The sequence below is a fragment of the Hemibagrus wyckioides genome, linkage group LG20 (assembly GCF_019097595.1).
Source record: "Hemibagrus wyckioides isolate EC202008001 linkage group LG20, SWU_Hwy_1.0, whole genome shotgun sequence".
NCBI classification, from domain to species: Eukaryota; Metazoa; Chordata; class Actinopteri; order Siluriformes; family Bagridae; genus Hemibagrus; species Hemibagrus wyckioides.
Genome location: NC_080729.1, coordinates 16,066,914 through 16,094,211, shown reverse-complemented (window position 1 = coordinate 16,094,211; position 27,298 = coordinate 16,066,914). Strand labels below are relative to the sequence as shown.

Here is a 27,298-nt window from a genome sequence, read left to right as displayed (position 1 = left end):
CCTCGGTGATGCCCGAGCTCCCTGGAGACAAGCACGCGTGACCTTAATTAGAACAGGTGCAACCTAAATGGCTCCAAATTAGCTCGGCGAAAGGCCAGGGCTTTGCTCTGTGTGGCGCTGGGTATGAACCCGATCAATTGGCTTAGTGCTAATAATACAGCTAATAGAGGAGGGTAGAGAAGAAGAAGAAGAAGAAGAAGAAGAAGAAGAAGAAGAAGAGATGAGAAAATTAGACTAAGCGAAATGAGGGATGGGATTTGTGCATACGTTTGTACACAAAGCTCATTTCAGATGGAGTTGGACTGTGGCACAGGGTTTTAACTTGATGAAAAAAGTAATGTTTCTATTGTCAGGCTACTCAGGAATGTTGCATTAAAAAAGAATGATGATGTTGCAGCACATGCTTTACACTGTGGCTAATGAAGCTAGCAAACACTTCAAGTCTATACCATGTGAATTAGCAGCTGCCTCAAATCACGTCCAGTTCCTGAAAGAAGATTCCACTCACGAAATGTGTTTATTGATGCTGGGGCTAATTAGTTGGTTGGTTCATTGGTTGGTGTCGTATTTTCTTTATTCCTTTGAGAAGGTAGTGGTTGTCTGGGGAATAGTTTTCCGAAGGTAGGTGATCTCGTACATAAGTGATAACGAGCAACAATCCCATCATATTAATGAGAAACAAATTTCAGCTTCAAGGATCCTGAATGCAGTGAAGCTATGAGACACAGTTTTTCATGTTGCAGCAATGGCAACGGTTCGACTCGACTAGTGACCGTTTTACGAGATGGTATTGACAGCGTTATTGGCTTGAAAGTCACAGTTTTAGGACGCTGATCTATTTCACTAGGTGATGAGACTGGGCAGACTAAATGACTGAAGTGCAGCTGCATAGATCTGTTTGGCTAAGGAAGAAGCAAAAGGCTAAATCCCACTGCCACCTCTACTACAAACTCTATTTATTTACATTTCCGGCAGAGCAATTTACATTTTATCTGAGCATGAAGGGCCTTGCTCAAGGGCCCAGCAGTGGCAGCTTGGTGGACACAGGACTCCGACTCACAAACTTCCAGTCAGTAATCCAACACCGTAGCCACCATCACTGTGAATAACTAAATAATAAGGCATGACGTTTACAGGCTATAATGTGCCTTCAGAATACAGAGACTCTAAACCTAAAACACAGCCTCACGTCTTACGGTTTGAAATCTCGCCCCAGGGGCCGTGTAGAAATGGAGTGTTTAACTTGTCCTTCGGATCTTTTTATCTCTGAATGCCCGTCGGTGTGATCAGTTGTAGTGACAGTAGCTGACAGGAGAAAAGCTCTGGGAATTCCTGACACTCTGCAGGTGTTTTAACTGAACGTCACTCTGTGTGTGTGTGTGTGTGTGTGTGAGGGGATGGAGAGAGAAACCATGTCCTGGATGTGCTTAAATCACCCTTTCTCTCTCTCTCTCTCTCTCTTTCTCTCTCTCTCTCTCTCTCTCGCTCTCTCTCTCTCTGCAGTACTTTGTAAGCTCTGTGTTATTATGTCAGTATGTATGCCTTATTAATGCCTGCTGCTGCTTGTGCCACGTCACACAGAGCTCGTTAATATTTATATCAAACACGTCTTTTTCTCATCTAATCCTTCTGTCCTAACGCCTCTCATCTCTATCCTCTCATCTCATCTTATTGCTTAATCATTTTCTCTCTGAGCCTCCCCTTCATCCTCTCCTCGCATCTCTTCTTCCCTGGAAGCAAAGATGTCGAAAAGCTCTGACTCAGCTGAAATCTACACACACACACACACACACACACACACACACACACCACACACACACCACACACACACACATACACACACAGGCTGTACATATTACATTTCCTTTTCAACGCTCCACTAACGAACACTTTCATTCATCTGTTTGTTTCAGTGTTTTTGTGACACTCACTGCAGTATCATCATCGTCACGCATCACGTTCTCTCGGACACGTTTCTGCCGCTTGGCTGCCAGCAAGCGTTTTCTTTTTTTTTTTCTCTCTTGTCTTTTCTTCCCTCCTTTTAAAAAAGGGACAGAGCTGAACTGTGCTGTAAGCAGTAAGCTGCAGGATTAATTTCACACGGTCTGAAGAAAGCCCAGGAGAGCAGCTGCAGAATTGGCACCGCGCAGAAAACAGGAAACAGATTGAAACGCCATCGAGGCATAGATCAGTGAAAGAGAAGAGAACGAAGGATGAATATACACTCATTGGTCACTTGTACATGTTGTGCAATTATTCATGTAATTATCCAATCAGGTGATCGTATGCATGAAATCATGCAGGGGCAGCTGGAAATGAGGAACCAGAATATGAGTTCAGTGGGTTGACTAGGAAGCTGCTGAGCTCCTGGGATTTTTCAGCTACAACAGAAACATCTTGCAAAAAGCTAAAAACATCTGAGTATGCTCAATCATCAATGAGAGAGGTCAGAGGAAAATAGCCAGGCTGGTTCAGGAAGGCAGGAAGGCAACGGTTACTCGGATATAGTAACTCTTTACGACCATGTTGAGCAGAAAAGCATCTCAGAACTCACCTCAGTGCCACAGTGCCTCAGCAACCATCTCAAATTCCCTGCTCTTTATTCAGTTAATCATATTATGCAGTAACTACACTATAATGCCAAAAGTTTTGGGACACCCCTCTAAATCATTGAATTCAGGTGGTGTTTTTCAGGGGGTTGGGCTCGGCCCCTTAGTTCCAGTGAAAGGAACTCTTAATGCTTCAGCTTCATACCAAGACATTTTGGACAATTTCATACTCCCAACTTTGTGGGAACAGTTTGGGGATGACCGCTTCCTGTTCCAACAAAGCGAGGTCCATAAAGACATGGATGAGTGTGTTTGGTGTGGAGGAACTTGACTGACCTGCCCAGAGTCCTGACCTCAGCCTGATAGAACACCTTTAGGGTGAATTAGAGTGGAGACTTCTCGTCCAACATCAGTGCCTGACCTCACAAATGTGCTTCTAGAGGAATGGTCAAAAATTCCCACTGCGAAACCTTGAGGAAAGCCTTCCCAGAAGAGTTGAAGCTGTTATAGCTGTAAAATATGGGGCAACTCCATATTACATTCATGTGCATGTAAAGGCAGACATCCCGAAACCTTTGGCAGTATAGTGTATGAATTCCCGCAGCGCTAAAGTGACACTAATAGCAAAGGTGTGTAGTTATGAGAATGTGAGAGTTTGTTATTCCAGCATGACGCTAATAACACTCAACCTCTCACTCTCACAAAGTGCTGACACGAGAGACTCCATCCTAAAGTGCGGAATAAAGATCAGCTCGATTAAGTGAATTATAGGTTACTATGGTAACGATAACGCGTTAGAGTGAGCGCATTAATGTGAACATTGGAGTTGGCACTGTTGTCAGTGTTGCTGTTATAGATAATGAGTCAACGTTGACCTTCTGACCAATCAGGATGAAGAATTCAGCAGCGCTGTGGTGTAATAAGGAATAAGAAAATCCCTCCTCTCTGATCTGACTGGCGGAGTTGCTTATCTACTAATCGAGCATCTGATACTTGATCTATCGCTTGGACTTGAATGTGGAATGATGTTTTTATGGTACGGTGGATCTTGGGATCTGGTTTAATCTGGTGATTCCAGGTTGCGTTTGTGTTAACTGAAACGAGTTGTTAGAAATTTGGCATGTAGTGAGTAGAAGGAATGATTGATTGTCTTTGGTTTTCTGTTCTGCAGTGAAGAAAGCCAAGCTCGATGGACCACAAGGTGAGTAGAATTGTGTGTTTGTTTGAGTGTGTGTGTGTGTGTGTTTGTGCATACATGTGGGTCTGTTTGTTTGTTTGTTTGTTTGTTTGTGCATGTGTGTGTTTGTTTGAAAGTGTGTAAGTATGTGTATGTGCATTTGTTTGAGTGTGTTTATGTATGTGTGCGTGCATGTGTGTTTGAATGTGTGTGTGTGTGCGCGCATGTGTGTGTTTGAGTGTATGTGTGTACATGTGTGTGCATGTGTTTGAGTGTGTTTATGTGTGTGTTTGTGTTGTGTTTGAGTGTGTTTATGTATGTGTGCGTGCATGTGTGTTTGAATGTGTGTGTGTTTGAGTATATGTGTGTACATGTGTGTGTGCATGTGTTTGAGTGTGTTTATGTGCGTGTGTGCGTGCATGTGTGTTTGAATTTGTGTGTGTGCATGTGTGTGTCTGAGTATGTGTGTACATGTGTGTTTGCATGTGTTTGAGTGTGTGTGCGTGCATGTGTGTGTTTGAGTATATGTGTGTACATGTGTGTGTGCATGTGTTTGAGTGTGTGTGCGTGTGTGTGTGTGTGTTTGAGTGTGTGTGCATGTGTGTGTATGAGTATATGTGTGTACATGTGTGTGTGCATGTGTTTGAGTGTGTGTGCATGTGTGTGTGAGTGCGTGCATGTGTGTGTGTGTGCATGTGTGTTTGAGTATATGTGTGTGCATGTGTGTTTGAGTATATGTGTGTGCATGTGTGTTTGAGTATATGTGTGTACATGTGTGTGTGCATGTGTTTGAGTGTGTGTGCGTGCATGTGTGTGCATGTGTGTGTTTGAGTATATGTGTGTGCATGTGTGTTTGAGTATATGTGTGTGCATGTGTGTTTGAGTATATGTGTGTACATGTGTGTGTGCATGTGTTTGAGTGTGTGTGCATGTGTGTGTGAGTGCGTGCATGTGTGTGTGTGTGCATGTGTGTTTGAGTATATGTGTGTGCATGTGTGTTTGAGTATATGTGTGTGCATGTGTGTTTGAGTATATGTGTGTACATGTGTGTGTGCATGTGTTTGAGTGTGTGTGCGTGCATGTGTGTGCATGTGTGTGTTTGAGTATATGTGTGTACATGTGTGTGTGCATGTGTGTGTTTGAGTATATGTGTGTACATGTGTGTGTACATGTGTGTGTGTGTGCATGTGTGTTTGAGTATATGTGTGTGCATGTGTGTTTGAGTATATGTGTGTACATGTGTGTGTGCATGTGTTTGAGTGTGTGTGCGTGCATGTGTGTGCATGTGTGTGTTTGAGTATATGTGTGTACATGTGTGTGTGCATGTGTGTGTTTGAGTATATGTGTGTACATGTGTGTGTACATGTGTGTGTGTGTGCATGTGTGTTTGAGTATATGTGTGTACATGTGTGTGTGCATGTGTTTGAGTGTGTTTATTTGTGTGTGTGCGTGCATGTGTGTTTGAATTTGTGTGTGCGCATGTGTGTGTCTGAGTATGTGTGTACATGTGTGTTTGCATGTGTTTGAGTGTGTGTGCGTGCATGTGTGTGTTTGAGTATATGTGTGTACATGTGTGTGTGCATGTGTTTGAGTGTGTGTGCGTGTGTGTGTGTGTTTGAGTGTGTGTGCATGTGTGTGTATGAGTATATGTGTGTACATGTGTGTGTGCATGTGTTTGAGTGTGTGTGCAAGTGTGTGTGCATGTGTGTGTGAGTGCGTGCATGTGTGTGTGTGTGCATGTGTGTTTGAGTATATGTGTGTGCATGTGTGTTTGAGTATATGTGTGTGCATGTGTGTTTGAGTATGTGTGTGCATGTGTGTTTGAGTATATGTGTGTACATGTGTGTGTGCATGTGTTTGAGTGTGTGTGCGTGCATGTGTGTGCATGTGTTTGAGTATATGTGTGTACATGTGTGTGTGCATGTGTGTGTTTGAGTATATGTGTGTACATGTGTGTGTACATGTGTGTGTGTGTGCATGTGTGTTTGAGTATATGTGTGTGCATGTGTGTTTGAGTATATGTGTGTACATGTGTGTGTGCGTGTGTTTGAGTGTGTGTGCGTGCATGTGTGTGCATGTGTGTGTTTGAGTATATGTGTGTACATGTGTGTGTGCATGTGTTTGAGTGTGTGCGCATGTGTGCGAGTGCGTGTGTGTGTTTGAGTGCGTGCATGTGTGTGTGTTTGAGTGCCTGCATACATGTGTGTGTGTGTGTGTTTGTTTGTGTTTGAGTGTGTGCATGTGTTTATTTATTGTTGCAAATGACCTCTTTGTGCTCTTCCCCTGTAGAGAAGTTTAACACATATGTGAGTCTGAAGGTTCAGAATGTTAAGAGCACGACAATCGCAGTGCGGGGCAACCAGCCGAGCTGGGAGCAGGACTTCATGTTGTGAGTCTCTCTCTCTCTCTCTCTCTTTAAAGACTGAGTTTAGTGACTGTGACATGGAAGTCATGCACCTGCTAGTGTTTATAGCTTAACTTTACTTCTGGTGATTGTATTTAGGCTTCAAATTTCATAAACATGATGAACTGAACGTGTAAAAATCAGAAAGATACACAGAAAAAATTCTTAGACTTTATTGTCTGCAATAATCCAAAAGCCAGAAGAAAACTCCTGTTGGCTTTTTGTCGAGGGATTCAGGATGATTCAGGGTCGATTTTGCAGTGAAGGAGCTCCAGTCATTTATTTGACTCACGCAGTCTTACACAGTTGTAGACATCTTTAGACATACAGACTCCATTTTCATACCAAGACACCAAGGTTCCAGAGTCACCTAAATATAAACTTTTTCCACTTAAACTCGAGGTGTCGAAAAATAAAATGGCCAAATCTTCAGTTTCTTGTCTTTTTCTACCCAGCTACATCTGACAGATTCATCCAGGTTTCATGCTTGGTTTGTAAAAATCTGGTGTTAATGAAACACCTGCAGAGTAAAAGACAACAGAATTGATCCACAGAAAAAAGAAGCTTTTATTTCTTTTCTTCTACATCCACAGCGTGACTCAACTCAGGCTTGTTCATGCTCACACTCATGCTGCCCTCGTTCACTCACTCTCACACTCGTTCACCTCCCCCTACCTCACTGCCCCCACCGTTTACTCACTCGCTCAATCAAGCATCGCTCTCCGCCTCGGTCTTTTGCACTCGTTTTAATTCACACTCCTTTTTTTTTTTTTCTTCCTGTCAGCCCAGTCTTTCCTGCATCCCTCATTCCACACTTTCATTTCCCCTCTTGCTTTTCTTTTCGCTCGTTCATTCTGTCAGTGATCCAGCCGAGTAGAATGTGGTAGGAGGTGTGTCGTGTGTGTGTGTGTGTGTGGGACTTCAGAGCACTGGGACTGGAGTGCTGTCATGATGAAGTGCTATGTGTTATGTAACAAGACTCTGTGGAGATTCACTGCTGTGTTGTGGGATCTGGGACATGTCCATAATGTTTATCATAATCTCTGACCCCACCAACACACACACACACACACACACATAGCCACATGGCCATAATTAGCACTAATTCGCATTAAAATCTTAGGAGTGATTAATCAATGGTTTGAGGCAATGCAAGCTCATTTATATCAAAAACATATTCTGATTACAATAAAATAAAAACAATTCAATAATGTGTTATAGGAAGGTCGGGGTTCAAGCCCCAGCACTGCCAAGCTGACATTGTTGGGCAATTGAGCAAGGCCCTTAACCCTCTCTGCTCCAGGGGTGCTGCATTATAACTGCCCCTGCGCTCTGACCCCAACTTCCTCAGCTGGGATATGCGAAGAAAAGAATTCCACTGTGCTGTAATGTATGTGTGGCGATAATAAAGGCTTCTTCTTATTCTATTAAATGTTCAGGTTTCCACATTCTTCCATTTTTTAAAGTTAAGAATCTTGACTCCAGGACCCTGGTGTTGTATATAAAGGCACAGAGCTACATAAGACAACACAGAACTAGGGCTGAAGAGAAAAAAGAAAAATGAACCTATTGACTTAAAGTGCATGTGTGCAACTTTGTGTGAACGGTGCAAGACAGACAATACAATCAACTGCAAGACAGATACGTGAAGATAACGCTAAGTAGTCTTTATTTCTCACGTCATTAGTGCACAGGGAAATCCTTTATTCACATATCCTAGCCTTGGATGGTTAGGGTCAGAGCACAGGGTCAGCCATGATGTAGCACCCCTGGAGCTGGTGAAGGGAGCTGGCCTTGCTCAAGGGCCCAACAGTGGCAGTTTATCATTGCTGAGGCTTGAACACCGATGTGCCAATCAACAACCCAGAGCGTTAACCACTTTACAGCCAACCTTTACTCCATCCGCTGCATCCGTAGAGTGTGTGTAGTTACAACGTGCAAGAACATATCATACAGTGGCAAATGTCTACTATGCGAACAGCCTTAACGTCCATTGTGTCTTAAACACGTCAGCTTTTCTTGTAAGGTTTTATCCAGGTTTGCATCATTGAAGCAACATGTAGTAAGCATTCAATGAAACAAGGCATCAGGCATAACATTATGACACACATGGATGGCCGGGTGCGTGTGCGTCACTTACCTGGAGAACACATGGCACCAGGATGCACGATGGGAAGAAGGCAAGCCGGCGGAGGCAGTGTCATGCTTTGGGCAATGTTCTGCTGGGAAACCTTGGGTCCTGCCATCCATGTGGATGTTACTTGGACATGTACCGCCTACCTAAGCATTGTTGCAGACCATGTCCACCCTTTCATAGAAACGGTATTCTCTGATGGCTGTGGCCTCTTTCAGCAGGATAATGCGCTGTGCCATGAAGCAAAAATGGTTCAGGAATGGTTTGTTGAGCACAACAACGAGTTTGAGGTGTTGACTTGGTCTCCAAATTCCCCAGATCTCAATCCTATCAAGCGTCTGTGGAATGTGCTGGACAAACAAGTCCGATCCATGGAGGCCCCATCTCAAAACTAACAGGACGTAAAGGATGTGCTGCTAACATCTTGGTCCCAGATACCACAGCACACCTTCTAGTGGAGTCCATGCCTTGATGGCTCAGGGCTGTTTTGGCAGCAATATTAGGCAGGTGGCCGTAATGTTATGCTTGATCGGTGTACTTTCTACAATTTACATGAACGTTTATTCATCGCCCAAACAGCTGCCCTTAAACTTCCATGTGCGTTTTTTTCTGACTCTCTCACCCTCTCACTCTTACTCGTTTTTCCTGCTGAAAGTGCCCCACCCCTTGACAGCTGCTGCCATAATGAATGTTATTCATTTCACCTGTCAGTGGTTGTAATCTTATGGCCCGATGAGTGTAAATGTTTTTGTTTTTCTTTCTCTCGCTACAGGGAAATGTGTTGAAATGTGTTTGTGGTAATCTGACATAGATAATAATTTGATTATAGATTAGGTTGAAAAGCACTGACGTATTCCTTTAATGACTTCTTTCATCCCCAGTATGTCTCCGTTTCTATTGATCCTCTAGTCTTTCAGGTTATACTATGGATCTGTACCACTCTGTGGGTATATAGTATAGTGGAGTGGAGTTTTACATGCAGCTTTCATCTGCCTCTGCATCTCTCTTTCACTTCCATCCTTTTCTCTCTCTCCCTTTTTTTCTTACTCCCCATCTTTCTCTCCTCTCTCTCTCTCTCGCTCTCTCTCTGTCTTTCTCACTCACTTGCTCGTGCTCCCTCCCCCCTCTCTCTTACTCTCACTCACTTGCTCTCTCTCCTCTCTTTCTCTTTCTCTTGCTCACATGCCCCCCACTCATTCTCTCTTACTTGCTCTCTCACTCTTTCTCGTTCTCTCTCTCTGTCTGTCTAACTCTCTCATTTGCTCTGTCTTCTCTCTCTCTTTCACTTGCTTTCTACCCTATCTCTCTCTTCTTTTTCTCTTTCTCTTTCTCTCACTCGCTTCTTTTTTTAGCCTCTCTCTCTCTCTCTCTCTCTCTCTCTCTCTCACGCCCCCCCGTCTCTCTCACACAAATTTTCTCTTTCTCCTTTCTTTCTCTTTCTCTCGCTCACTTGTTTTTTTAGCCTCTCTCTCTCTCTCTCTCTCTCTCTCTCTCTCTCACGCCCCCCCGTCTCTCTCACACACACTTTCTCTTTCTCCTTTCTTTCTCTTTCTCTCGCTCACTTGTTTTTTTAGCCTCTCCCTCTCTCTACCCCCTCTCACTCTTTCTCTTTCACTCTCTCTCTCACTTTCTCACTTGCTCTCTCTCTCTCTCTCACTCTCCCTCTCTTTTCCTCCATCTCCCTCTCTTACTTTAATAACGCATCCTGCTGTGTTGTAATTGAGCCGCATCGTGTTCCTCACAGCCCTCGCTCCCAGCTTTGTTTTCTACCATTTGCTATAATGCAAGTTAATGTAATTACTTAAAAGAGATGTACTTACAAAATAAACACAGCATGCTGCTGGCAATATCATCGACCCAGTTCCAATGCTAATCCCTTGTTAAATATAATATGAGGACAATATCTTCATTCCAGAGCTGTCACACACACTCTCTCTCTCTCTCTCTCTCTCTCTCTCTCTCTCTTTCATTTAGCAATGCTTTATTAATATGAATAAATGTTGTAATGTATAATTCCCCTCCAGTGCTTTGGCAGTAATGTACACAATTAAACATAATGTGAAGGAAGAGAATTAATGTGAATAACATGCATGTGGCAAAATTTGATCAAAAAATAATAATGACAGAAATATGAGTAAAAGTAAAACCTCTCTCTCTCTCTCTCTCTCTCTCTCACTATCTCTGTCTTTCTCACTCTCTCTGTCTATCTGTCTGTCTGTCTCTCACTCTCTCTGTCTTTCTCACTCCCTCTCTGTTTCTCTCTCTCATTGTCTCTGTCTGTCTCTCTCTCACACTTTCTGTCTGTCTGTCTGTCTCTCTGGTTTTACAGTGAGATAAACCGGTTGGATCTGGGTTTGACGGTGGAGGTGTGGAATAAAGGTCTGATCTGGGACACCATGGTGGGCACCGTCTGGATCCCGCTGGAGAGCATCCGCCAATCAAATGAAGTAAGAGGCACCACCAACTGCATTCTATAACCGTCTCACACTGTTATGTTCATAACACATTCATAAGCACTGCATATATCCTTTATGAAGCAATGGCGAAGGACGTTGGAAATTGGCGAGGTGCTCGGATGTTGCGTTGCAAGTCTTATTCTTGATAAAATGTTTCACACACACTCAGAGCGCTGAATTCAAATTCTGATTTAATTCAAGTAGAAAAGTTTATTTGCTTTTTCAAATCAAAGCATAAAAATTCAAATCCGTAGCAATGAAAGTCCCAGTGTAATGTTGAGCTGAGCTCAGCAGATAGTGTACCCATCTCTCTCTCTCTCTCCCTCACTCTCTCTGACTATCTCTCCCTCTCTCCCTCTCTCTCTCCCTCTCTACGACTATCTCTCCCTCTTTCTCTCCCTCTCTCTCTCACTCTCTCCCTTGCTTTCTCTATCTCTCCATCTCTCTCTCTGTCTCTCTGACTGTCTCTACCTTTCTTCCTCTCTCTCTCTCTCTCTCTCTCTCTCTCTCTCTCACTCTCCATTTCTCTCTCCCTCTCTCCGACTATCTCCCCCTCTCTCTATCTCCTCTCCCTCTCCGTTTCTCTCTCCCTCTCTTCCTCTCTCTGACTATCTCTCCCTCTCTCACTCCCTTGCTTTCTCTATCTCTCCCTTTCTCCCCCCTCCCCCCTCTCTCCCTCTTTTTCTTTCTCCCCCCTCCCTCTCTCCCTCGCTCTCTCTATCTCTCACTCTCCATTTCTCTCTCTCTCTCTCTCTCTCTCTCTCTCTCCCTTTCTCCCTCTCTTTCTTTCTCCCCCACCTCCCTCTCTCTCTATCTTTCACTCTCCGTTTCTCTCTCTCTCTCTCTCTCTCCCTCTCTCCTTTGCCTTCTTTATTTCTCCCTTTCTCCCTCTCCCCCCTCTGTCTATCCCTCTCTCCCTCTCTCCCCCCCCTCACCCTCTCCCCCACTCTTCCCCTGTCTGTCCTTCTTTCTCACCCTCTCTCTCTCTCTCTCTCTCTCTGTCTCTCTCTCTCTCTCTCTCTCTCTCTCACACACACACTCACTCAAACGCACACACACCAGCTGCTGAGAGACAGTTACATAAGCACACACTATCCTCCTCTAAAGCGAAGCAAACCTTTCTCCCATTTGCAGCTTTTATGTTCTGCTTTATAAATGAGTTGTTGTTTTTTTTTTCACTTTGCTTTTATAACTCTGTATGAATAATACATCCCCGTCCTCGACTGTGAACCGTTGTTTCGCCAGGCCTGTTTCCAGACTTCAGTAAACATGTTCATGTGTCTCTCTGATCTGTAACTGAGGCGACACGGGTGAAGTAACACTGCCGATGTAGGATGTGATTACAGCAGCGATGACAGCCGAGGAGGACGATATTTGGACGTTGGCCAATTTTTCATTTGGTTCTACTCCAGATTCCAGCTGGAGTGATAATAATAGTTTGGATATTGGCTAGCGTGGATGCATTTATTTACTTATATTTCATATGAATCGTCATATTAATCATATTAATCATGCCGCTGTTCTGGGGAGGATGTCAGGAAAAAAAGAAGACTCTTAGAAATATAGAGCTGCAAAGTAACATTTACTAAAGGAGTAAGTGTAGTAGGTTTTACACGCTTTCCACGTTTCTGCCCCCAATTCTTCTTCAAAATATGATGTGTTGCTAAATACTTAATAAACATTGCTGTAATATAAAAGCTTTAAAAATGAGGTACTGTGTGGTGTGAGTGTGTAGCTGATATTATCTCAAAGTTGATTATTTTCCTGTAACCGTTTTTTTTTTTTATTCCTCTTATACCACAAAAGGTACCATTGTGCTGCATATTTACTGACGTCGGTACATTTAATCATTAGCTCTATGCTCTACATCTGCTTGTAAAAAAAAATCCCTGACCGCCGGCATTAACATGCAAACTGATTAATATTCAGGATACCATCAGGCTCAAATATGCCAATTACTTGTGAAAGGATTAGAGATACTTGTCTGTTTTATGCTATGTTTTATTCTGCAATATTAACAGTTATATTCATAATAAAAACATTTTGTCTTTGTGTGAATTTGCCACATAAATATACTGTAAACACTGACCATAACATTATGACCACCTGCCTAATATTGTGTTGGTCTCCCTTTTGCTGCCAAAACAGTTCTGACCCGTCATGCACTGTGAATTCTGACACCTTTCTATCAGATCACACGGGCCAGCCTTCACTCCCCACGTGCATCAATGAGCCTTGGCCGCCCATGACCCTGTCTCCGGTTCACCACTGTTCCTTCCTTGGACCACTTTTGATAGATACTGACCACTGCAGACCGGGAACACCCCACAAGAGCTGCAGTTTTGGAGATGCTCTGATCCAGTCTTATAGCCATCACAATTTGGCCCTTCGTCAAACTCACTCAAATCCTTACACTTGCCCATTTTTCCTGCTTCTAACACATCAACTTTGAGGACAAAATGTTCACTTGCTGCCTAATATATCCCACCCACTAACAGGTGCCATGATGAGGAGATCATCAGTGTTATTCGCCTCACCTCTCAGTGGTCATAATGTTATGCCTGATCAGTGTATTTCCTGAGATTTCCCTCAGTTTGGTCCCTACATTTTTATCTAATTCTTTTTAATGCAATTGAGGGTTAAGGGCCTTGCTCAGGGGCCCAACTTGGTGGATGTGGGAGTCAGACTCACAACCTTCTGCTCAGTAGTCCAGCACCTTAACCACTAAGCTACCACATAATCATGATTTCAATACCTAACCAGTTAATTGTGAATATAACAGTTTAATCTCATTTCATGCATCCCTGCAGGATTGTGCTCCTCTGCGTCTGTTCTCAGACCAGAGAAACATTACACATCATTGTACATGTGTTTCTCACAGGAGGGTCCAGGAGAGTGGCTGACTCTGGACTCCCAGGTCATCATGGCCGATAACGAGATCTGCGGCACCAAAGACCCGACGTTCCACCGGGTTCTTCTCGACACACGCTTCGAACTGCCACTGGGTAGGACCGTTAATCATCAGTCCTACTGAAATCGTAATAACGTCACTGATTCATCCCTGAAACGGCCCCTTTATATGTTCTTAGAAATTCTGAGTAGTAGTATTATGGATCACTGATACAATCTGTAAATGCTACCGGCAGCGCCGCTAAAGTGTTTTGGAAAACCTTAGAAAGAGACATTTTTATTCATTATTAAAGCAGTAAGTTTCTGCTGAAACATTTCTCTCTCTCTCTCTCTCTCTCACACACACACACACACACACACACACAGCATCACATCTATGTTTACTTGAAGCTCTTGTTTTTTGTTCTTGGCTCAAACCCTGTGTTGGCATAAGGTCACAGCAGGTTCTTCAGAAGCAAACAAAGTAACGCAGTGTGTATGTGGGAGTTGAAGTGTGTATGTTTGCATGTGCTTCAGTTCTTATGGGAGAGCACTTGAAGACGTGCACAGGAAATCCCATTCTCGCCCACTCCCGAAGGAATTCTGACTAATCCCACGTACTTATATAAATAAATTCATTTTAAATCCATGTTAAACTGTCCAGGATAAAACGCTAACTGCGTCATTCAGCAATGTGTGATGTGTCATGTGTCCTGCACCTTAATATCTGACTCCCCGTCCACACAAGAAAGTAAAAACCGCCCACTCCCATGACCTGCTGCTTCCTGATGTCTGTTTTTTTTGATAGTTTTGATTTTTTGATCTTATTTTTAAGCTGAAAATGTGTCTATTCTGTTACTGAGGCATTAATTAGATTAGCACTAATAATCTCAATGAAAGATCCTCACCAAGATAATAAGACAAAGGTGCGTGTGGATGTGTTTGCGCTTCAGATATCCCTGAAGAGGAAGCTCGCTACTGGGCTAAGAAACTGGAACAGCTCAATGCCATGAGAGACCAGGATGTAAGTTCCTTCCGTTCTTAAAGAATGTTTCATATACCATCCTGGAAATGTCTCAAGTGTGCTTTTTGTCATAGTATTCGTACCAGGAGCAGCAGGAGAGGCCACTTCCTGTTCCCGGGAGCCAATGCTGTGAGTTTACACACTTGCTTATAAAAAAAAATAAAAAATCAATACCAAAGTGTCACACTCAGACTTCAGAGGAAGAGTGAAAGGTCGAGTTACCTTACAGCTTCCTGCCTGTAGAAGCCCCTACAACCTCAAATGAATCTCTATTCACCACAAAGCTTTTAGACTTAGTCTGGATTATGTAATCTTACACTCACCGGATATCAGTTATCTATGTGTTATGGAAGCTTTTGATGTGGAAATTTTTTTGCCTGACCTGATCTGCAAGGTGCCAAATATTCTCAGTCATTTTGTGCTTCGCCTTCACGAGTAATGTCGTGTAAATAGTCCGATGATTAAACGCGAATTACCTCGTCAGATTTATCGTCCGTTTTTTGCTCGAAGATGGTTCGACTCCAAACCATCAAAATGTAAATACAGAGCTTTTGACAGAGGCTCATCAGAATCTCATGCCTTCACAGATTACGCCATTTCAAGGAGCAAGGATCGAGGAATGTTTATTGTCATTCCAGAAGATGTGATACTTGAAAGAGAACGAAAACAAGTACCAAGGTCCCAGTGATAAACTATAAATATAATACTATAAGTGTAAAAATATAACTTAGACGGAGTAATAGTTAAGAGCAGTGCAATGCAAACAGTAAATAAGTACAATGAGTCTAGGTTCCTATTTTATTGTACATGAGGGGTCTGAAGCGTGGCAGTTGTTGAGTTATTGCACGTGAGAAACCACAGTATAATGGTATTATTGCACATGAGATCACAGTGGAGGGTATTATTGTCCATGAAAGGATTTTTTTTTTAAGCCTCACTGCTTCTGGTTTTTGAGTTGATTGTTTTGGCCCTAATGCTGCACCGCTTTCTTCCTGAGGGGAGGACTTCATGATGTCCTTCCTGATACTTTCGTTAATAGCGTCCAGGTTATAGATATGAGGAAGAAGAACACAACCTAATTATGAATAAGCCACAGCTAAATTGGCAGAATGTCTGATTTGGAGCAAAGCTAGCTAATGACATCACTGTATAAGCGTCATAGCGAGTTCCTAATACTGAAAGGGCTTTGGTCAAAACATATTAAAGTCCGTGTAATAGTAGCAGAGATTTCAGGGATGTGATTCGAGGGCAGAATTAAGGTGGTCTGGCTCACTGCCACCATCTCACCACCCTCCTGTTCACCAAAAGAAAACAGCTTTGCTGCAGCCAAACTGAACTAGTGTTTAATCAGCAACACCAAGTCGCTGGAAAACACAAAATTCTTAATTTATTGTCATTAATAAAGGAAATGCAAAGGCATTAGAGCAAAAATACTGAAGCACATTCTAAAATTTGTATAGGTTTTTACCATAGTAACAATAACAATATAATACACTAATGCACATTTTACTTCACTACAGTTTAAATGTAATAAAAGAAATTAATTAATATTAATATTATTGGATATTAAGACCTGGCAACCCTTATAATAATAATAATAATAATAATAATAATAATAATAATAATAATAATAATAATAATAATAATAATTAGAACAACAATAATGATATTATTATTATTATTATTATTATTGCAGCTCTGAGTTTTCTCCATGCCAGTTCATACTGCTTGAAACTACGTTGTTGGTGTCTGTGTGAAAAAGAAATGTGAACGACATTTTATCCACCAGCTAGATCACAGTCAGACTGTGACTGGAGTAAGCTTTCCTCATGATTGCCTTACACAGAGCTGACACAGGTCCCAGCGGCCTGGGCCACACTCAGGTGGCTTGTCATTGGCCGTGGCAGACAGCCGGAGATTGTCATTGGCTACCCGCCAGACCCACGCTGTGTTAATCACAGACCAGCGAGGCATCACAGCCATCTATAATAAAGGCTGTGTGATCTCCTCCACTCCATTAGCGGGGAGGAAAGGGAGAGATCGCTGGGGTGAGTCCAGTAAGGAATAAAACATGACAGGGTGTGTTGTTATATTATGAGTCATTATGAATTACTGCTACTTCCCCAAAGTTGATTATTTTCCAATGAAATCATGTATCGGAGTCTGAGAATTTATTGCAGTTATACCACAACAAACTGCCAAGGGTTACAGTTTTATAATTAAAGAATAACATGCCATAATTCTTATTCAGTTATAGTTACATTTAACTAGTGATGGCTCAGAATGCGTTTTAAATTCCATTGAGATACTAATAACCTCATTTAAGGTACCAACTCTTTGTTACAGTGTATGGTAAAAGGTTTGTGGACCATCTGACCATTACCTGTTTCCAGCATGACACTGCCCCTGTGCACAAACCGAGCTCCATGAAGACACGGTTTGCCAAAATTAGAGTAGACGAACTCGAGAGCCCTGACCTCAACCCCAATGAACACCTTTAGGATAAACTTGGACTTCACCCCAGGCATCCTCACCCAACATCAGTGTCTGAGCTCATTAATGCTGAATAAGCACAAAGTCCCCACAGCCCACGCTCCAAAATCTAGCAGAAAGCCATCCCAGAAGAGTGGAGCTTATTATAACGGTTCACCCTGCACATGCGGGTGTGATGATCAAGTGTCCACAAATTGACCACATAGTGTATATAAATCAATCTTCCATTGATTTGCTCACCTTTCTGGATAGCACGTTCATGGGGCAGTGTGGCTTTTCTCAGCCCATTTAGTACACAGTGTTCAAAAATGGGGGCAGGAATCACGCCACCCCTGCTCGCTCTATGAGACTTCTTTTAGTGGAGGAGGAGCAGAGGACCACAAGGCCAAACTGGGGAAGTTTAAAATACCCTGCAGCCACCAAGATCTAGTTTTATAGCAAGTAATCAAAAATCAAGATTAAATACATTTTCAGAAAAACAGGACAAGGGCAGACAGTGTGTCTGTGATGCGCAGAACTATTTCCGTTGCAAAGATTGACACAGGGGGATCATGGAGCGGGTAATTTCCTTAAATCATAAATGCATGCACACCACGGTGACCTTGCGGGAGAAAAACGTGTCTCCCTTTTCCATTGTGTTGGAGAGAAGTATACACATTTCACATTTTATTAACATATATGTCTAGATGAAGTTCCTCTTCTAGTGTGCTGGATTTAGATTCGTGAAGATATGTTTATTTATACGGGTATTTACAGCTGGTTACTTAATTCCACAAATCAGTGCTTTAGACTCAAATAACCACAAACATCTGAGTGTCGTTTCTGTGTCTGCTCTCTTACAGGTAACTGGAATTTGTGGGGAGATCAGCAGAGTGAGTCGCTGTTTGCTGTCATTAAGCTGCATGCTATGAATAAAATGTTATATTTGGATTGCTAAGTGTTTTAAATGAGACAGAATATTAATGCACGTGGAGTTTTTTCCCCTCAGAACATACACGTGTGTTTGGGGAAAGGACATGTGGTTTTAAAAAATGACAAAGTACCTAGATTAAATACCAAAATAAAAAATAAAAAATCTAACTTGTGGCTAAGGAATATGTTACAGTATAATAATAATTTAAATAATTGAAATAATAATAATAATAATAATAATAATAATAATAATAATAATAATAATAATAATAATAATAATAATAATAATCTTTTGGATTTCCAAATGTAACCCAGCTGTTTATTTTTCTCAAGTTAATTTTTTAAAAATATTTTAACATATATTTTTTATATTTTTGTATATACTTTATTCTCTTTTCCACTTGTCTAGTTAATTATATAAATGTTAATTTTATTGTAATGTTCTATTCTTAGATCTATTCTTAAAATCTATTCTTAGTGTCATTTTATTGGTTATATTATTTGATTCTTTATTTTATTCTCTTTATTATTTTGACTCTATTTTTATGACACAGACAGTCAAAAAAACATTTTATTACATGTTGTCCAGTCTATGCAATAAAAAAATTTTTTATTTAAATGTCCAGTAATATCGGAAACACCTCCCATTTCCTCCAGTTCCACGAAATCGTCATGATGATAACTCTCAAAAGACATAATACATAATCTTCATGAGCCTTCTTTCCAACAACATCACCGAAAGATTGTTAGTGGATCATTCACTCACTGAATCTCACACACACACACACACCTTTGCTGATGCGTGGATTAGCAGATTGGCTCCCTGGCCAGGGTCCAGTTGGCCCGTCGGCCCATTTGTCACGCCACGCCTCATCCCATCTTGGCTCTCGGTCTACAAAGTATAATACTAATAAGAGCTTTGAATCATACCAGAGTCTTCCTGAAAACAGCGCCACACTCCATTCCTGTATGAGTCACAGCCATCCTCCTCTTCCTCCCTCAGGGCCAGATTTAGCTCTTGTGCTAATCTCATTTCGAGTGATAGAGCCTATTGTTTTAAAACATTCATCTCATTCTAGAGGCTCATATAAAACAGGATTTTCTTTGGTTTTGGGTTTGGCATTGTATTTGACATGTAAGTGTTGTGAATTGAATAGCAAGCATGTGTGTGTGTGTGAAATTAAATCCTTTGCTAACACTCACTTCCCACTCGTAGACGAAGACCCAGATAGTGCGGTGGATGATCGGGACAGTGATTACCGCAGTGAGACGAGTAACAGCATCCCACCACCGTTCTATAGCACATCCCAGCCCAATGCCTCAGTCCATCAGTATCCCATGGGTCAGCAGCATCGCTCCAACCGAACCACCTACACCCACTCTATCCACAGCTGTGACATCATCGACTATGACCACCAGAGAGCAATCAGGTGAGAGATAAAGAAAGAGAGACTCCATGCTCTAAACCACCATCTCTGCTCTCATATGCTATGACTTTTAAGTTGAATTGTAATATCATTTCCGTATCGATCCTGGCTTCACCAAAGGGCACGTTAATGGGTGTGCCGAAGACCCTCACAAGCACCTTACCTGAGTCCTCAATATAACTCCTGGGACTTGCTAAATGAAGGAAAATCTCATTCTTGAATGGAATGATCCAATTAACTGGCACCCACTGAACAATTGATGAATTGACTCGCGAATTGATTCAAGGACTCAAAGGACTCGCCGGCTGATCCATTTTTTATGCGCTGTGTTCCTGTTTCATTTTCACGCATGAATAAAACATTCAAATTACGCTCTCACACTTTATCTTTAACCTATTTAACATCATAAAGAACAAGGTTATTGTTGCACAGCCTGTACAGAAGAGTTTATATAGTTAATGATACTCGAGCCTTGTGACTCTTTGACTCCTAACTCCTAATTTTTGGCTGAACTTTTAAGCTGCTAGAATTAAATCTAAAGTATAAAATATCTACATTCGTGGCACTGATAAAAAAAATCTCTTTAGCGGTGTTCAGATCCGATCATATAATGTCTTAAAGTTTTCTACTGTACGATCCTGAAGAAATAAAAGGCTGTTGTATGTAGGACCTTTCAAGCCAAAGGGTAAAGTTAAAGGTTAAGTCAATGCATGTTTTGCTAAACGGCTCTAGCTGGAGGGAAAACATTCATTTTCATTGTTTAAGCAGTTTTCATAAGCTCATTTAATGCTGGTGTCTGTAGCGTAGCTTAAACAGAGCAGGTGATGACAGCATCACCTGGCCTGCTTCAGGATATGTGTGTGGGTGTGTGTATTGCCCTGTGGTATGCTTTCTGCATAAAAACACTTTTTTATCCTGCGCTGCTTTATGCATTATTCAATAAACGCCACTGGTCAATAGTACACGAGGAGGAGTACACGTGTTAGCAAATACACGCATGCAAGTGCATGCTAACTCGGGTACGTCTAAGTGCATGTGGTTCAGATTGTGTGTGTGTGTGTGAGAGAGAGAGAGGAGGGGGTGTGGGTGTGTGTAGGAGTGTGTTTTTTCCTTCTTTCCTTCTCCCTGTGTTTAATAGGCTCATTCATCATATTTGATTCATGTGTCTTTCTTTAGAAACGCTTCTTTTTTCCTCATTTTCTCTCGCCTTTCTCAAGCATTATGCTCTAATTTCTCAAGTTTTGCACCGTCTACATTTTTCCCTGAAATTAGGTTAGATTTTAAAAACATAAAAAAAAAGCCATCTGGGTTGTTTTTTTTTTCTCCTCTATAGCTTCTTTTTGGGTTTTTTTTTTTTTTGCAGATAAAAGACCATAAAGAGGCTGTTTGTTATTTTTCAGCCTATTATTCAAAAACCATTACCCAAATATATGTGTATGCATGTGTGTACATCTTAATTAGCATTGCAGGAATATTAGTAAAGATTTATTTCATGATTGTGTAATCCATAGCTAAAAATTTAGGACCCTGTTACTTGCTGCTTTAAAACAACGTCCGCCTACAGAACTTCACTCGCCGCATGCTCTCAGTGTGGCCATGGAAGAAAGTGCTTGTGCTGCCAAAACAGAGGAATATCCTAACAGTTGGTTGAGTCCCACTCAGCATGATGTAACAGGCTTGGCACTCTGGGAATAGCTGGTGCTTTTCCGAACCGAAAGCCTCCCAAGGTCTCTTCCGCATTGTGTTGATGCATAAATAGCTGGTGGCAGAATGAAGGCATAGAGAGAGAGAGAGATTGAGGTGTGTGTGTGTGTGTGTTTTATGAGTCAGCTTTGTTGTTCTTGACATTTTCCCACTTTAGTCCCACGTCTGCCAAAGTAACTCCATCTTTTAGATTGATGGTTTGCTTTCTCATCTGAGTTTGGTTTCTGTTCTGCAGTATCAAACGAAACATCGGCTCCTCCTTCTATCTCTGCCCCCCACCGCCTTCCCATTCTCTCTCTTCTACTTCACATGTCTTGTATTCTGTTATATAATATCCTTATTTCTTGATGAATCTTTTGACTGAAGCAATCAGTCTTTGTTTTGACCCATAGTCTTATTAATGCTGCTACTTTGAATATTGATATTTTAATATAAGCATTTATTGATATATCAAGATCGAGTACATAGAAATCCGTAGAAGCACAGGACATAAGACACGTTTTAAAAACATCTGAACTTGTAATTAAATGTCCAAAACAAGGCCTTTCTCTGTAAAACCATTTCATAAAGTCAAAAACCAATAAGCAGACTCTGATGAACCCCTCTCCAAGCATATTCTAATTTTTCTCTCTCTCTCTGTCTCTCTCTCTCTCTCTGTCTCTCTCTCTCATTTTCACTCTCTTAGTCCGGCAGGAAGCTATGCATCATCAGCAGAGTTGAGCCACTGCAGCTCACAGCTAAGTGAGGAGGAGTACGGTGAGCGTGAACTGTATGATGAGAATGACTCTTACCACTCATGCCACTCATCCGTGTCCTACAGCAAAGGCTCTCCCGACTGGGAACCAGACGAGACCACAGGTGCCTACAGTGATGAAGGTGCCTACAACAAAGATGGCGGTGAGGAAGGTGCCCTTTATGAAGAAGATGGTGACCCGTATGCTGAAGATGCAGACTTGTACGAGGGCGAAGAGGAGGACTTCAACTACAATGATGAAGATCTGTACCCTGTGGATGAGGTTCTCAGCGAAGATCAGGAGCCTCCATACACCCCAACCCCTACCAGCACTGCACCTAAACTGGGTGTGCCATCAGCCTCCAGGCCACCCCTGGAAAAACAGCCATCCCTGCATCAGCAACCACCAACCCAGCAGGCACCACCGGGCCAGAATGCAAACCAGATGGCCAGTCCAGCCCCTACACAACCAACAAACCAAGCTCCTACCCAACCACCACCAACCAATCAAGCTGCAAACAAACCAAACCAAGCCCAGCAGCAGGCCAGGCCACCTCTCCAACAACAGCATTCAACAGGTCCCATTCCATCTGTCCAGTCCTTCTTTGCTATGGCTAAACCTCTAACTGCTGTTTTTGGGCTGGGTGGATCTATGTCAATGTCCTCACAGCCTCCCGCACCCACACCCCAACCACAAAGACCACAACCACAACCTGCAGTGCCTCAGCCCCAAGCTGCACCAGTCCAACCTCCTGCTTCTGGAGTTCAGCAAGCAGCTCCAACCCCAGCCAAATCCATTGAATCCCCAACCCAGCCTCTTACAACCACTGCTCAACCCTTATCCCCCGTAGCCAAGCCTACCACACCAACAGAGGAAACACGGATCACTGAGGAACCGCCAGTGCAAGAGCAGCCACCTCCAATGGATGAGGAGGTTCCTGTAGAAGGGTCTCCTCTTGAGGAAAAAGAGAGAGAGATCACCTCTCCAACACCACCACCAGAGGAGAAGGAACTAGAGCCTGAACAGGCAGACAGGTATTGTTGTTATTCCCATACATTTCAGCAAAAATATGGGTCAGAACTACAATAGTTGGCTTTTTTCTCAACATCCTATGATTTTTAGACCGGGAAATGGATGGTAAACACTGAGTAGTGCGGTTCTTTGTCTCCTCGGGAGCTGAAGTCCCTAGTTCTAAACAATAGTTAGCAACTTCTGCATTAAAATCTATCTGCAGCCTTAATTCAGTTCTAACTCAAAACCTCCAGCTTTCATTTAGTTTTGCAGCAGACTGAACCCCGTAGGAAGTGCCAGCTACAGGGGGATGGTTGGTCCAAAGTTTCGGATCTAAATCAAGCAGCAAAAACAGCCCACACCACAAATACCAAATGTGACCCAATCATCTTTTTATGCCTGCATTCCCTTTTGTCTGTGTGTAGAGAGCCAGAAGTTGAGGAGGTGAAGGAGCCTGTAGACCCAGCAGTACGAGCTAAAGAGAACTGGCTACGGCTCTTCAACAAGGTCCGACAGCAGCTGCAGGAGGTAGGACTTTAACAATACTCTCACTTTTATGGGTGAAGCTCAGTGGTGGTCATCAGTCCTGAATCTGGATGCTAAATCATAAGGGGAATTAAGTGTATGCTAAAGTGATGCATGATCTATGAACTATTGATTTTTGAATGGCTGTCTTGGATGGAAACCTGAAACTCACTTGGGATGGGATTCAAGGCAACAGTCATTACAACAGTCAATTCACATCATTGCTTGGTCTTCTTTACAAACTTTATTTTACTATAATATTTTGGCTTGATGCACTCAGTTTTACTTATGAGTTTCGTTTTAAATACATGCATTTGCTAAGTTATATTAATGCTAAAAAAAAAGGCTTTGTCTTGCTGATAACTAATAACTGCTGCCATGCAATTTTGTCACACTGCTTCTTCTTTTGTTTCGTCTGTTATTTTTGGCTGTCTTCTTGTTTTGTCTGTATCCCACCATTTTGTTTTCTCTCCAGTCTCCTTTCATTGCTTTAGCGATTTGCATGTTCACTCAGATGGGCCATGCTTGGACGAGAGTCAGGTGGGTCTGCTCTGGTGGTATAACAGTGGTGTGGTGTTTTTTGTGTGACCGTCTGCCTGCACCTTGAGCATCTGTGTGCGTACTAGAGCTTACGAAAGCATGAATTAGTCTTTAGGGTGACAGCAACTACAGGATCATTCATTTACACTCCTGAGTGTGTTTCTCATCTTCCGCTGCAGTGTCTTAATTCGTTTATAGATGGATTGTAAGATGAAATAAAAAGAAGCAAATCTCCGTTACTCTTTGCCAGACGATTTCAAAGTGAGGGACAGGATAATTTACTACCCATCATTTAATGAAATGGTGTCACGGTGAAAATTATAATCAAACCTGATTCGGAATTTCTAATTGCTGTTATCTTGATTACCTAAATGATTTCTCTGTGTAAAGGTCAGAGAATACAGTCTTTCCTGGAAATCTAGTATTCAGGCTGTAATTTTACAAACTTTGTAATGACACCAGATGATATACCTGTCATTTCTGCCATGCTGGTGAAATCAGGTGCTTCTCAGGATGATTGAAGGTCAGGTAAATTGCAGCTCTTTGACTCAGAGTGTGTGTTTCCTGGTTGTGGTTTGGCCAGAATGTGACTGTGTGCCTCACTACAATAAGAGACTTCCATGAATGCTGTAAATATGTTGATTTTGGTTTGTAGGTCAAGCCTAATCAGGGTAGTGAAGTGCTCTCCAGAGACATGTGAGAACGAATGGTCTTGTCATTTTTCTCTGTCTCTCTCTTTCTCTCTCTCTCTGTCTCTCTCTCAGGAACGGGGAGAAACAGATTCTCAGTCGCTTTGGTTTGGAAAGGGCGGGTAAGTCACACGATCAGAGTCCAGCAAGATTCAGAATTAAACACGTTTTTAAACATGGCTTAAATGAAACTCGAACAAAGATTAAAAACTTCCACATGAAGCCAGCCAATCACATCTTTGTGATCTGCTGCTCCTGCTGCATCACAGGGCAGTGTAACACACTCAGAGGAAAGCACTCAGCCCTCTTTCGCATATATGAGCTCTCACACACTCATGGTTGGCTAGTGATTGACAGGGATGCGAGAGTATGACATCACTCCTACCCAGAAAGCACAGCCTCGACTCCTGGCCATGGATGGCTGTGTCACTGTCGGGATTTGAACTCATAATAGGGCAAAATGTTCTGTCGCACTAATCAGAAGCTCATATGTTCTGTATTTTAAATAGATTTGAGTATTATGGTAAGTCCGAGGCTCTAGTGTTCATTATAATTTATTGGTTGAAAATTACAGTACACGCTGTTAGAGTTTATACACACACACACTCAGCGTAGACATAGTTTATGGTTTTAATCTAAATGCAGATAATCTAAGGAAGATATTCTCTGTTGCAACAGGGAGATATTTCTCCAAATCCTAAATCCTCTCCATTCAGCTCTTAAAGCTTTATTGTTCTGCTATTAGGCATGAAGGTAGAAAAAGGTGTAAGCCTGTTGAGACTCACTCAGATCTGACTCAGCAAACTGTATGTGTTTAGAGTTTAGGTATTATTAGTCAAGAGATCTATCAATCACTTAGGGGCGGGGCCACCGTCGTGAACATAGCCGTCCAGCGTAGCTACTCGTCTACCTCATGCGCAGAATCGCACTGCAGAACAAGTGGTGGAGAAAATCGTATTCTTGAGCAAATATCAGCTCAAGGTTGTCTGCTTTCCTGTGTTCGTGCAGAATGGGAGGAGCCCTGTACAGCATAGACAGCATGCCTGACCTACGCAAGAGGAAAGCTATTCCATTAGTACGGGACTTGGTGAGTGACACGCCTACCAGAATCTTTACATTTGTTTCCAATAAATCACACAATTTTGTGTATGTATTTTAATATATCGTTATTTCCTATATTTTGCTGCCTCTTCCTTCACACAGGCTATGGTAAGTCTTAGTCAACTTAAATATATAATACACTTACAGGGCAGAAGTGTGGAAGCAAACAGAAGGTACAGTTAAAGTTGCCATTTGTAATTAGGTCTGTGATCACATCATGTAAAAGATATCTCAGAAAGCATGTGATTTGTAATAGGACCTTGAGACAAATCTTGACTTGCCTGTTAGTGTTGTTCCCAGAACTTTTGGCCTGGAGTGAATGTATAGATCAGGCTTAACATTATGACCATTGAGAGTTGAAGTGAATAAGACTGATTATCTCCTCATCATGGCACCTGTTAGTGGGTGGGATATATTAGGCAGCAAGTGAACATTTTGTCCTCAAAGTTGATGTGTTAGAAGCAGGAAAAATGGGCAAGTGTAAGGATTTGAGCGAGTTTGACGAAGGCCCAAATTGTGATGGCTAGACCACTGGATCAAAGCATCTCCAAAACTGCAGCTCTTGTGGGGTGTTCCCGGTCTGCAGTGGTCAGTATCTATCAAAAGTGGACCAAGGAAGAATCAGTAATGAACCAGCGACAGGGCCAGTGATGCATACGGGGAACGAAGGCTGGCCTGTGTGATCCGATCCAATAGACGAGCTACTGTTGCTCAAATTGCTGAAGAACTTAATGCTGGTTCTGATAGAAAGCTGTCAGAATACACAGTGCATGATGGGTCAGGGCTGTTTTGTCAGCCAAAGGGGGACCAACACAATATTAGGCGGGTGGTCATAATGTTATGCCTGATCAGTGTACAGTGTTTAACATTTGTCAGAAAAGAAAAAGAAATCATTCAGATCTTCTTCCCATGTGCTGTCTGAATGCAGTCTTTGGTTCAGAACTCTCGTAAAGCCGGAATCACATCTGCTATGGCATGTAGCACACTCAACAATGAGGAACTGGTGAGTTCTCTTTGTTTGTGGCCCTATCTCTAAAAAAAAATAATAATAAGAGAGCGATTACATTATCTGCACCCAGTAAAGGATCACAATCTGTTTTCCCCTACTGCAGAAGAGTCATGTGTATAAGAAGACCCTACAGGCTTTAATCTACCCCATCTCCTGCACCACCCCCCACAACTTCGAGGTGTGGACAGCAACTACACCCACCTACTGTTACGAGTGTGAGGGGCTGCTGTGGGGTATCGCCCGGCAGGGCATGCGCTGCACAGAGTGTGGGGTCAAATGCCACGAAAAGTGTCAGGACCTGCTCAATGCAGACTGCCTACAGAGTGAGTGAGCATGAAGTGCATGAGCATGAGCACGAATGCTTTAAATGACCTTAATAGCCACATTGTGTAATACCTACAGTGTGGAAAAATAGTTTTTTCTACCTTGTTTTTTAAAGATGAATTAAAAATGTGCGACAGACAAATGTTATTGCATCATAAAATAAAATAGCCTGCTATGTTTCAGTATGCAACTTCAG

At 42.3% G+C, this 27,298-nt stretch overlaps 1 protein-coding gene across 3 annotated transcripts in view; it reads left to right on the top strand.

Moving 5' to 3' along the window:
• Positions 1 to 27,298, top strand: part of LOC131371131 (protein unc-13 homolog A) — a 61,292-nt gene that overhangs the window by 6,644 nt on the left and 27,350 nt on the right. For 2 of the 3 annotated variants that reach the window (XM_058418914.1, XM_058418913.1), the window contains exons 2-15: positions 3,721 to 3,750; positions 6,016 to 6,115; positions 10,594 to 10,711; positions 13,602 to 13,725; positions 14,563 to 14,633; positions 14,708 to 14,762; positions 17,969 to 17,998; positions 19,255 to 19,468; positions 21,855 to 22,937; positions 23,340 to 23,442; positions 24,744 to 24,790; positions 25,677 to 25,755; positions 26,698 to 26,772; positions 26,882 to 27,101. In XM_058418914.1, the coding sequence (XP_058274897.1) occupies positions 3,721 to 3,750; positions 6,016 to 6,115; positions 10,594 to 10,711; positions 13,602 to 13,725; positions 14,563 to 14,633; positions 14,708 to 14,762; positions 17,969 to 17,998; positions 19,255 to 19,468; positions 21,855 to 22,937; positions 23,340 to 23,442; positions 24,744 to 24,790; positions 25,677 to 25,755; positions 26,698 to 26,772; positions 26,882 to 27,101 (2,349 nt within the window). The remainder of the gene's footprint in view (positions 1 to 3,720; positions 3,751 to 6,015; positions 6,116 to 10,593; positions 10,712 to 13,601; positions 13,726 to 14,562; positions 14,634 to 14,707; positions 14,763 to 17,968; positions 17,999 to 19,254; positions 19,469 to 21,854; positions 22,938 to 23,339; positions 23,443 to 24,743; positions 24,791 to 25,676; positions 25,756 to 26,697; positions 26,773 to 26,881; positions 27,102 to 27,298) is intronic. The other variant, XM_058418915.1, reaches the window with a different exon arrangement.